At 43.2% G+C, this 12,960-nt stretch overlaps 1 protein-coding gene across 2 annotated transcripts in view; it reads left to right on the top strand.

Moving 5' to 3' along the window:
• The window catches only part of RRAGD (Ras related GTP binding D), a 41,967-nt gene that overhangs the window by 5,685 nt on the left and 23,322 nt on the right, over positions 1-12,960 (top strand). Inside the window, exons 2-3 of one of the 2 annotated variants that reach the window (XM_030315964.1) lie at positions 7,010-7,109; positions 11,655-11,950. In XM_030315964.1, the coding sequence (XP_030171824.1) occupies positions 11,708-11,950 (243 nt within the window). In that variant the 5' untranslated portion in view covers positions 7,010-7,109; positions 11,655-11,707. The remainder of the gene's footprint in view (positions 1-7,009; positions 7,110-11,654; positions 11,951-12,960) is intronic. The other variant, XM_030315963.1, reaches the window with a different exon arrangement.

The following is a 12,960-nucleotide window of genomic DNA, read 5'->3' as shown; positions in this document are numbered from 1 at the left end:
ATTATTCATATATTTAATTTCCATGTGGGATGGAATTTCTCACTGAGATCCAGGGTCCTTTTTTTTTTTTTTTTTTTTTTTTTTTAATTAAGTAGGTTCTACACCCAACATGGTGCTTGAACTCATGCCCTAAGATTGAGCCATGCTCTACTGATTGAGCCAGCCAGGTACCCCTGAGCTCCCGGCTCTTGAATGTGTAAATAGCTCCATTGATCAGAAATGTAAAGGAACGGGGCGCCTGGGTGGCGCAGTCGGTTAAGCGTCCGACTTCAGCCAGGTCACGATCTCGCGGTCCGTGAGTTCGAGCCCCGCATCAGGCTCTGGGCTGATGGCTCGGAGCCTGGAGCCTGTTTCCGATTCTGTGTCTTCCTCTCTCTCTGCCCCTCCCCCGTTCATGCTCTGTCTCTCTCTGTCCCAAAAATAAATAAACGTTGAAAAAAAAATTAAAAAAAAAAAAAAAAGAAATGTAAAGGACCACATATAGTGTTGCAAATAGAAACAAACCAGAGGCTTCTTCCTAAAACTGTTAGTATATAGAAACTTAAGCCTTTGTTGACCCCAGAGAATACTAATAGCAAAGAAATTCTAACTTTCCCTGAAGGCTATGTGAGCCTTAATGTGGCCACATTCCACAAAAGACCCTCTCATTACCTAGGCTAGGGCTGGAATAAAAAAAAAAAAAACAAAAACAAAAAGAAAGAAAGAAAGGGGGGTGCACCTGTATGCACAGGCTGATAGAGACTTATAGATAAGGACTGGGGTCACACAGCTGGTACAGGGCAGAGCTGGGACTTGAACCCCAGTTTGTCACTCTCCTTATATTTTTGTTTTTGTTTTTGTTTTTTTTTTTAATTTTTTTTTTTCCAACGTTTATTTATTTTTGGGACAGAGAGAGACAGAGCATGAACGGGGGAGGGGCAGAGAGAGAGGGAGACACAGAATCGGAAACAGGCTCCAGGCTCTGAGCCATCAGCCCAGAGCCCGACGCGGGGCTCGAACTCCCGGACCGCGAGATCGTGACCTGGCTGAAGTCGGACGCCCAACCGACTGCGCCACCCAGGCGCCCCATATTTTTGTTTTTTTGAGAGAGAGCCTGCACGCAAGCTCACCACACATTACAAGTAGGGGGCAGAGGTAAAGAGAGAGAATCCCAAGCAGGCTCCACACTCAGTGAGGAGCCCACACAGGGCTCGATTCCACAAAGGTCAGATCATGACCTGAGCCGAAACCAAGAGTTGGACTCTCAACCTGCTGAGCCACCCAAGCGCCACCCCCCCCCCCCCCCGCCGCCCCAGTATTTTTTAAACCATTTCACTTGCCATCACTTTGCCACCATATTATCCTCATTTTTCGTTAAATCTTTGTTTCACTTTCCCGTTTTGGACCCGTTCAAAGGTTATCATCTGTTGGGGAACTTTCCTTAATTATAGTAGTTTTCAGTTGTATAATACTTAAGAATTTATGAAGTGCATTTCATATGATGTCTCGTTCTCTCCAAAGAGACCTCTTGAGGTTAAGGAGGCAAGGCCGATGTGTTAGCAGGGCATCAGGACTTTAGTTCCCATTTTCCTGATTTCTGGTTCCTTCTTTGTTGTGAACATTCCCAACCCACAGATGAGTCAAGTGTGGCTCCTAGACAGCCCTGTGCTCAAGGTGCGAGGCATCTGTCCCTTCCTGTGTATGTATCAGGCCTATTGGGTTTTGACAGGGATCTGCCAGTTATTGATGAGGTAATTAACCTGTCCGGTTACGTGGTGCCTCCCCATAATGCTGTTCCATGGATGGTGGGGTTTCCCTAGTATTTTTAGCAATCTAGTTACAAAGCCAGACCGTTTGGAAAATTTGAGTACTGACAGGACCCAGTACGAGATAGCTAAGTTATGTTCAGTGCCCCTGACCACAGTAGATAAACTACCGAGGCATAAAGTTCATACTCTTGATACTCGAGTGCTAATCTGGGCCAAAGTCAGATATGAAGTTTCCTTTTAAAGCTTCTGTTAATTTAGCTTCAAATCCTGTTTAGTGGCTCTAATTCATTTATCCTAACCAACAAACATCTATTGAATGTTTATTGTAGTAAGTATTGAGGCCTCTGTTTTTACATCTGTAAAGGGGAAACATTATCACCTTGAGGATTAGAAGTGACACTGTTTTGAGCATGGTGGCCAAGGCTGAAACCTTTCAAAAATGCCCTCACCGCAGCCAACAGGATTAGAGGAAAATGAGCCACTGAGGCATGGGCTTGCATCAAATCTGCATTCCCACATCAAACCTGTCTGTGACCTCATGTGTTCCCACTCTTCCTCCTCTTGGGAGTTCCTGGATTCTTTCCTCACCTGAGCTGCAGGTAGACAGGCACCCCACACTCCACACCTTCAAATACCTGTTCATCCTCTTTCCCTTTACCATCTTTGTGAATGGGCCCTTGTTGGCTTGGTCTGCCAGGTTGGGAACTCGGGGCTTCTTTCTCCCTTGTCCTCTGCGTCCTGGGGATTACTAAATACTATTGAGTCAATTGGAATTTCTTACAGATTCGTTCCTTCCGACCATTTACATGGCCTGTGCCTAAGTTCTTTCATTTTTCATTTGTGTTCTAGAAATGTTGCAGGATTTTTTACCTCAGTACCCGGGGTTCGTTGTCTTGCCGCTTCAAAGAATGAAGAGGTGGACACAAAATGAGCAGCAGGCAAAAGTTTATTAGAGTAGAAGATCGGAAAGGGAGAACAGTATGAAAGCTCTCTTTACAGAGAGGGGGTATTCAAAAGTGAATGCCTGCTACAGTAGGCAAGGGTGTTTGTTTTACAAGGTTCTGGTCAGCCCTCCCTTCCCTTCCCCCTCAGTCCTTCTCAGGTCCTACCCTTACTGGATTGATAGCTCTAGGTGCTGGGTTGTCCATTCCTGATTGGCTCGTTTTCATTGTATGAGGGGTGGGTCTACAGCCATGTTCCTTGTGGGTCCTACGTTTTATGGTCTACTACTTATTTTTAGTTAGGTCTTTAGTCAAATTCCAGAGGGAAACTTAAGGGGGAGTAGGTGGTATCTGTTACATTCTGAAGAGGAACCTTATGCCTGAGGGGGTTTGCTGTGGTTAGGCAATCCCAGCATTGTTCCAAAATAGTGTTTTTCCCCACCCAGGAACCTCAGGTTCTAATCTTTCTTTGTCTGCCTACTGAATCCTATCTTTTCCTATTATAGAACAACCTAACTGCTGTCAGGGGAGGAAAAACTTATCCTCTTTTCTCTTAGGTTCTGAATTGGGAGCCTGCAAATTAAACTTTTGTCAGTTGACAAAAGATAGATTAACGAGAAAAACAGATTTAGTTATATACTAATGCATGAGAGTACACAGAAAATGCAATTTAAGAGGTGTTTAGAGGGGTGCCTGGCTAGTTCAGTTGGAAAAGCATGTGACTCTTGATCTGGGTGTGGAGATTACTTAAGTGAATAAATTAAAAAAAAAAAAAAAGAGGTGTTTAGAATTCCAGGCTTTATTACCATCTTAATAGAGGGTTGGGAGGAGCTGAGGGGCAGTTCTGTGAGAATGAATGACTTCTTGGAAGGGAGTTGGGGAAAGGGCATTTATGGGAAAGCAAATAACTTTTTGGAAAGATAATGGGCCCCCCGGAGAAAAGATGGGAGGTAGGATTATTTGGGGATGGAGGAAGTTTTGGGGTGATGGTGGGGTGTCTGGAGCCGACAGCCAAGACAGAATTCTTGAAGACGTCTTTGGTGCAAAAAGGTGATAAAGCATGGGGTCCCGGGACAGGACCCGTGGGCTGGAAGAGCTGCACTGCAAGCATGGGGGTGACCAATTTATGGAGTCCGGGAGATAAGGTCAAGAGGGAGTTTCTAAAGAGACTTTCACATGTTAAAGACTTACTGGAGGTCTAGCTATTGTCAAGCTAACGTGGTTTTTCCTTCTAGCAAATCAGTAACCTGAAGACCATAGGGAGTTCCTGGACTTCAGGCTGTGATGGGATGGCCTTTTTTTGGTAAACTGGTGCAGACTCTTATCAGTTTAATCCTTTGTTTTTTGCCCTTTCTTGTTTTGGCGTAGCCAGGAGTGCCCAAGGAATATCATACATGTCCCACCTGGGGGGGCGGCAGGGGTGGGGGGGCGGACTGGTGCTGTTAGCCTGCATTGTGCCCTTAGCTTGCCCCACGCTCCTTGCTCCTTCATCAGGGACCACATCTGTTTGGGTGTGGTGTCAACTTCTCTTCTGACTTGTCTCCTTCTTCACTGAGAGATTAGAGTTGTTTCAGGGAAGATTTGTGGCAATTGAGTTCTTTTGGGAGGCTCTGCTTTAGGCAAATAAGGGATTTCAGGGACTCCAAAAACTTTTAGCTCAATACAATTTTTATGCCACAGTGGCTTATTCCAAACCCCTTCCCTGTCTCCACACTGACCCCGCCTAGGGAGTCTGTTTCTGGAATGAACTTCTTGAAGTGTAAATCTGATCATACTAGTCTTTCCTTAAAATCCTTAGTGATTTCTTCCTGGCTTTCAAGGTAAAATCTAAACTTCTCAGCATCTCATTGATGAGCAAGCAGAGTCTAGCAGTGGTTGACAAAATATTTTTGACCGGGATCCACAATAAAATGTATATATTGTGAACCTAACACCACATAAGTCTAAGTAAACCTAAAAGAGTTTCGCTAGCAGTGTGTACTCGTATTATGCATGAGGTACGCTGGTATTTCCCAGCTTCTTCTATTTTCTTTGTTGCAGTTTTTGTTTGCTGTGGAGATAACAGACTTCTGTATCAACTAACCTATTCAAAGATATTTATTGGACTCATGCCATATGCTTTGTAATTTGCCTGTGTATATATGGGACAATACATACAATATATACAGACAATAAACAGACAAGAAGACAGATGTACAAAGTAAAAAGATAGTTTTGTATAGCAGTAAGAAGACACAGGATTATCAGGAAGTGATGGGGCCTCATTCAGCTGAGAGGAGGTAAAATCGCTGCTGGGCTGAGTGGGAAGAAAGCTAACGGAAGCCTGCCAGGCTGAGGGAGGAGCAAGTCCAACAGGGAGGTGAGGAGGAGGTGAGGAACCATAAGGCCAGTGTGGTTGCAGGATAGGGAATCAGTAAGGAAGATAAACCAGGCCCGGGATGAGAGGACAGCCCATGTAGGGCCTTTTGGGGGAAAGAAGGTGTTTGGATTTTATGTGAAATGCTGTGGGAAGCCATTGGACTCTGTGCAGCCCTTTCTTGCCTTTAAACTACATTCCTTAAACTCCAGGAAGGCCAGGATCTCTTCCTGGCATGACCTTTCCCTCATTCATCACTTTTATGCCTCCTTTTCTTTAAGACTCAGATATTTCTCCAGGGAGCCCTCTCTCTGAGCCCATAACACCTTAGATAGCAGTGCACTGTAACTGTCAGTTTTTCTTGTCTGTTTTCTCCTCAAATCACTAAGGAATGAATCATTTCTTTGTGTCTGCAGCCCCTGGCTCAGCCCCATCTAACACACACTTGGCAGATGATCAGGGAACCTTTATGAAACTGAACAAACTGCCCTCTGGTAAATTTCACCTCCTCCGGCAACTTCCTGCACACCTGCTGACACTTTTAAAGAGTCCTCCCTGGGATTCCATCTCCAGTCCCAAATCCTGTGGTTCCTTTCTGATCTTTCTTTTTTAAAAAAGTATTAGCCCTTTCATCGCAGCTCTCATCCTTCATTCTCCTCCACACTTTTATCTTTCTCACGATGTTCTTTTTTTTTTCCTTATTTATTTATTTAAGTAATTTCTGTACCCATGTGGGACTCGAACTCATGACTCCAAGATCAAGAGTCACATGCTCTACCAACTAAGCCAGTCAGGTGCCCCTCTCAGGATGTTCTTGAGCAAGTGGTGATGCACAGGGAAAGGTTAATGGAGACAGCCAGAGGTCTAGAAGGCCAGCAGGTTGGCTGCTGCATTTCCTAATGTGCACCCCTTGCTACCTCTCCCAGAGTGGGATGAGAGGCTCTGCAAACCCCCACAGGGTTTCAGAAGCAGAGATACTTGAGGGGAGGTGGGAGAGAATTAGGGGAGAGATTTTTTTATTTTTTATTTTATTTTTTTTATTTTTTATTTTTTTAATATTTTTATTTATTTTTGAGACAGAGCATGAGCAGGGGAGGGGCAGAGAGAGAGGGAGACACAGAATCCGAGGCAGGCTCCATGCTCCGAGCTGTCAGCACAGAGCCTGATGCGGGGCCTGAACTCACAGACCGTGAGATCATGACCTGAGCTGAAGTCGGACGCTCAACTGACTGAGCCATCCAGGCGCCCCGGGGAGAGATTTTTTTAAAATACATACATGATCTGGGGCGCCTGGGTGGCTGAGTTGGTTAAACATCTGACTCTCTTGATTTCAGCTTGCTCAGGTCATGATCTTGAGGTGCGTGAGTTCAAGCCCTGAGTGGGGCTCTGCACTGACAGGACCCCGCTTGGGATTTTTTCCCTTCCTCTCTTGCCTCCCCTCCCTGACTTGTTTTCTCTCTGTCTCTCTCTCAAAATAAATTTTAAAAGACCTTAAAACATACACACACACATACATACATATATATATATATAATATATATATACATATATACAATATACATATACATATATATTTACATGATCTGTATCAGACCCTAGAGGCCCATCACCCTTGAGAGCAATGGCAAATCAATTTTTTCTTTGTTTTCTAAAGTAACCTCTATGCCCAACGTGGGGCTTGAACTCATGACTCCAAGATCAAGAGTCACGTGCTCTACCAACTGAGCCAGCCAGGTGACCCTAGAGGAGGGATTTTTGTCAGCAGTCCTCTGTGCTGTAAAAAGCCTCTCCTGATCAATAGCAAAGTGTTTTTCACTGTGGTTCACATAACAAATACATTTATATTGTAAACTAGCACCACATATGTGTAAGTAAATTTAAAAGAGTTTTACTGGTCGTATGTGCTCTTACTATGCATGATGTACTCTGTTATTTCCTAATCTCTTCTGTTTTCTTTGTTGCAGTTTTTGTTGAATGCCATCTGATTGTTGGCTAAGGCCTAGGTGAAGATACCACATACCATCCCTACGAGCTTGGGCACCTTCCTTTTCCCAGAATCCTCAGGTGCAAACAGACTTGTACCTCCTCATTGGATGGGGGTGGAGGGAGTATAAAAGTTTGCAGAAAGGTCTAGCAAGGTACCTGACATGGAGTATATTTCTGTCCATATCAGCTAAATGTAAAATGCATCTGTATGGGTCTGAGGAGTCTCCACAGAGTTGATGGTACCCTTGCTGACCTGGCCTACCATTGCCCAACAGTTTACCGTTGGTGGCTCACGCTTGAATTTGGCAGGAAAAAGGAAATATTTCTAACGGTGTGTGTATGTTGTAGTGGCATGTGTATCTCATTTCCCACCCTGTCCGTGTACGTAAACATGCATATACACCTCCTCCTCTCTGCACAGTGGCCTCCATCACCTCCCCACTCTCCCAGGAGGAGGAGGTCCATCCTCCAGGGCAACAGTGTGGATGATCATGCCTCATAGACACTTGCAGACCCTGCTGAAGATAAGTTAAAGTCTAGACTGACATTCAGCAGCATAAATTGGGAAGAAACAAAGACGTTTACAGACACTTAGATATTTTTGTGTTTGTGCATAATTTGGTGTGGAGTTTTGCTTTCTTTGGTTGGATTGAGTGTTGCACAGCAGGAAAGATTGGATAGACTTTTGGATGGGCCAGCCCTCAGTCTGAATGTTACTTGACCTTCCTGAGCCTGAAATTTGTTTAACTGTGAAGTGGAAATAATACTATGTATTCCTGAAGGAGTTAAATGGGATAAAGAGTGGAGAGTGCCTAGCACAGTACTTGGCATATGGTAGTTGCAGAGTTTTCAGCGCTTGCGTATTTTCCTGTTCTACAAAAGGCATTGTGCCTTTACCTGCATTTGGGCTCTGCTCTTCTTGGAGAGCATCCTTCCCCCCCATCCCCATCAACCCCATCCAAATCCTGCACTGCTTTGTCTGCGATCATAACCCCTATAATACACTGAGTACAACCCACTGCCTATGGGCATTTCTCTCCTACTCTTTGCATTGATCTAACACTAGCTGTTTGTGAGGTGATAATAGAGTAACTACAGCTCTTGAGGTTTCCATTTTTGTCCTTGAGAATACATTGGTTTTTTTTTTTTTTTCCTTGGAGGCACCGGGGTGGCTCAGTCAGTTTTAAGCTTCCAACTCTTGATTTCCACTCAGGTCATGATCTCACAGTTTGTGGGTTCAAGCCCCATGTCTGGCTCTGCATTTACAGTGTGGAGCCTGCTTAAGATTCTCTCGCTGTCTGGGGGCACCTCAGTAGCTCAGTTGGTTGAGCTTCTGACTTCAGCTCAGGTAATGATTTCATGGCTTGTGACTTCAAGTCTCACATCAGGCTCTGTGCTGACACCTCAAAGCCTGGATCCTGCTTCGGATTCTGTGACTCCCTCTCTCTCTCTGCCCCTCCCCTGCTTGCACTCTGTCTCTCTCTCTCTCAAAAATAAACAAACATTAAAAAAAATAATAATAAAAAGACAAAAACTTTGTGACAACCACTTAAGAAAATGTGGAATTGAAATCACAACTTAAAGAATATTTAATATTTTGAAATATTTTTGTGTCTTCCATGACTCGCTATACATTAAACATTTTTTTTGAAACTAATTTTAGTAATATATGTATATAAATGTGTTTCCTTTTTAAAATTAAAGCCAGGGGGGTGCCTTCCTGGCTAAGTTGGAAGAGCATATGACTCTTGATCTCAGGGTCGTCAGTTTGAGCCCTATGTTGGGTATAGAGATTACTAAAAAATAAATAAATAAATTAGCCTAAAAATTTTTATTTATTTTTTTAAATTTTTTTTAACGTTTATTTATTTTTGAGACAGAGAGAGATAGAGCATGAACGGGGGAGGGTCAGAGAGAGAGGGAGACACAGAATCTGAAACAGGCTCCAGGCTCTGAGCTGTCAGCACAGAGCCCGATGCGGGGCTCGAACCCACGAACTGCGAGATCGTGACCTGAGCTGAGGTCGAACGCTTAGCCGACTGAGCCACCCAGGCGCCCCTGAAAATTTTTAAATGAAATCAAAGCCAAATCCCTTTGATGATTGCCCCCAAATCTTTCACTCATGCACTCTTTGTTTGCTGCACATCCTTCTGGATCCTTTTCTAATGCATTTTCACAAGTATTTATATTTTCTACGGGTTTGAGATGACTAGTCCTGATGTCATTTTAACCTTTGCCTCATATTTCCCAGCACTCTATCCCTTTGTACTACGTTCTGAGAGGATTGGATGTTCTAGTTCACTACTGCCCTCTTAATCTGTTCTTATTCTGCTTTTCAATCCATATATCTAACCTCCCCCCTACAATTACATTTTTATTTCTAAGGTCTCTAAGGCCATATTTTCCATGGTTGCTCTTGTTCTGAAATTGTCTGTTCCTGTTTTGTGGATACCACCTTTTCTCTGAAGATTTTAATTATACCTGAAACTTTACTCTGACTCCTTTATGAACTCTGCTTCTTCAGATGTATGTTCAAGTGTATGTATGTTAGACATTTGAGGAAATGTCTGGAGAGAAGATAGTACTGCTTCTAGCTGTTGAATCCACACACTGTAGTGAGTTAGGGAAGATCAGAGTACTTGAAGGGTGGAAGTGTGGGTAGCCCCCCGTCTTTCTGGGCATCCTGAGCTCCTAGAGCACCTCCTCCCCTCTCCTACACGAGCTTCTATAGTCTGCTCCCACCTGGAAGTGTGCACTGGGTGGTAGGAGTAGTGCACAGAGTTCACCTACTGGCTTCTTCTCACTATGATTCTCCAAATAACAGCCCTGATGGTTGTCTTCATGTCCTTTCCGGTTTGGGCTTCCACCAGTTCTACCTTCTGCAGCAGAATCTTACTAATTCTGGTCAAGGGCTACAGGTTCCCTCTTCAGTCTGACCTTGGTGTTTCTTAGGGATTGCTCTGTAATCTCAGCTTTGAGGGGTTTTGTTTGTTTGTTTGTTTGTTTCAAGCTCAGGTATCTATGTTTATTTGTTCATCCATTTATTTATGGTTTATACCTTTTCTGTTATTTTTAGGGATTCACTGAGGGAGGGGAAGACCATGACATGTTATCAGTCTGAAAATTTTAAAACTGGAAGCCCTGTTTTCTCTTTTAATTTATGCCCTGCTTTTACTAAGACTGACTTGTAATGACAGTACTGAGAGTGAGTAGCATATAATGACTGATGAAGAAGAGAGCTGGTGACTTTTTGGGTGCTTTACTTCTGCATTACTGCTTCTACAGTATATTATCAGCAGATTGTTGAATTGGGTCGAGCTGGACTGGAAAAGAATGTGTGGGTAGGGTGGGGGTGAAGTGTTACATAGAGTGGAATAGTGGCTGCGCACATCTGTACCTGCTTACTTTTTTTCAGTTCTTGTTTTACCTGAAACTTGTGTGTTTACCTAAACCTGCTGCAAATTAAAACATCAAAATATTATATATAGTAAATGAAATTCACTAAGACATTATCAAGTGTTAATGTGTTCTAGATGATTGTTATCATTGTCTAGACAAGAGTTATCATTTCATGTGGTTATTGTTAGTTACAGTAAGAGAAAAAAGAATCACTTTCCAGTTACTATTGAATTAGATTGGGACCAGGGAGTGAGAAAGACATAAGAGGTGTTGTCAGAAGGAATATTGGACACATTTTCATTTCTTTGAATATATTGCTAGGAGTGGAATTGCTAGGTCACGAGGTGACTCAGTGTTTAACCTTCTGAGAAACTGCCAAGCTGTTCAAAACACATCATTTTACATTCGTACCCGTACTGTGTGAGGGTTCTAATTAGCCCATAGCCTCATCAACACTTGTTACTGTTGATCTTTTTTATTATAACCATCCTAGTGGGTGTGAAATGGCATCTTACTGTGGTTTTTATTAGTATTTCTCTGATCGCTAATGATGTGGGGGCCTCACTTCATGTGCTTTTTGGCCATTTTTGTGTCTTTGGAGAAATGTCCATTTAGGTACTTTGCCTATTTTTTTTTTTAATTAGGTTGTCTTTACTGTTGAATTGTAAGAGTTCTTTATATATTCTGGATACTAGACCCTTATCACATACATGATTTGCACATGTTTTCTTCCATTCTGTGGGTTGTCTTCACTTTCTTAACAGTGTCCTTTGAAACACCCATGTTTTAAATTTTGATGAAGTCCAAAATTCTCTATTTGATGCATAACTCAAATGCATAAGCATCCCTTTAAGGCATAGAGACTCTGATGATCTAGGCAAGGAAGACATTGCTATGGAATGCTAAGGCTGGATTTTTTCCCTGCACAGTTTGCTCCAGGAAACCTCTACTCCTCACACTCCAGATTTGCTGGTTGTGATGTGGAATTGTACAGGTTTTCTGGCCCTCTGGAATGGTGTGACAGGTAGTGACACAGCATTCTTCAGTGTTCTGTACTTCCTAACAGGCCCCTCCATGAGTGGAGTGAGGTAGTTAGCACTCACGGCATTTGGAAGAGTAGCACTGTCAGTGAATCATAAATCCCATCTGAGGTGGAAGTGAAAGTCCTCTAATTAACCACTGTGACGGCGACTCACCCTCATTCTTGTTTTGTGGTTTCTCCAGTTCTGGACTTCAGCGATCCCTTCAGCACTGAGGTGAAGCCAAGAATCCTGCTCATGGGCCTGAGGAGAAGCGGCAAGTCATCTATTCAGAAAGTTGTCTTTCACAAAATGTCTCCCAACGAAACACTGTTCTTGGAGAGCACGAACAAGATCTGCAGGGAAGACGTTTCCAATAGCTCCTTTGTTAATTTTCAGATTTGGGACTTCCCAGGACAGATTGACTTTTTTGACCCTACATTTGACTATGAGATGATCTTCCGGGGAACAGGAGCGCTGATATTTGTCATAGACTCCCAGGTAAAGCTCAGTCTCAGGTACATGGAAGTGCAGCCCCGCCCCCACCCCCCCCCACCCCCCTGTTCAAACCAGTTCCTTTGTGATGGTTTTGGTTTGGCGTTTCTAGCTGTCTGAGTTCTGAGTTCACAGCTTGGCTCCACTCAGCTTTCGGTGGGGGTGGGGGAGTTTGCAAAGGGGAAAAGGCTCCCTCTGTGCATTCCTAACCAGTGAGCAGTGAACAATGTGAGTTGAGTTGAGTATGTCTCAGCGAATCATAGAAACCTCACAACCGGAGGGGACCACCATACGGGCCAAAGACAGCAAATACGTGTCCCCCGTGAAACTCTTGGCAGACATCCACAAAACTGCACAGGTTCTCTGCAACAAAAATATGTGTATAAGTCTACATCTGAAAACGTTTACTCTTTCCTAGGAAGGCAAAGTTCTAAGGGTGCAGTTTTGCTTCTGAATTAAATTATTGTAATTATTACTAGTACACAATTGATTGACAGTGTAACTATTATGTATTTTATAGGTAACTATTAAATATAAAAAGTAACATTTTGATGAGTGTATCTCTTAAGATGATGGATATTTTCCCACTTAATTAATGTATTCATGCTTGAATAAGAATTTAGGATCAATTCTACTTTTGTTTGTGTAGATGTAAGCACTGAGAAACCTTGTTCACATAAATAAGTACATGGATTTGGTTGAGTTACAGCATTTGCTCAATTATTTAAACTCAAGTTATATCCTCTAAGCTGTCCTGTTTTCTACCACAAAGGATTGTTTTTAGTAGTTTACCAAGAGACATCCTGATTGGGCTTTCCTTTAACTTTGAAAGTAAAGACATGGGGACCCCTTGACTGGTGAAGACTCTTGTTACCCAGGTATTAGTTATTCACTTTATCAGTATTCAAACTAGTCTTCTGAATTGTCTCTTTGGTACTCTGGGCCTTTCTCCTGTGAAGTAGGAGGCCAGCAGTTAAAGGGGAGGAGGGGGAAGGGAAGCAGCAGGACCGCAGGTA

Source organism: Lynx canadensis, chromosome B2 (assembly GCF_007474595.2).
Source record: "Lynx canadensis isolate LIC74 chromosome B2, mLynCan4.pri.v2, whole genome shotgun sequence".
NCBI classification, from domain to species: Eukaryota; Metazoa; Chordata; class Mammalia; order Carnivora; family Felidae; genus Lynx; species Lynx canadensis.
This window is presented reverse-complemented; position numbering and strand designations above follow the sequence as displayed.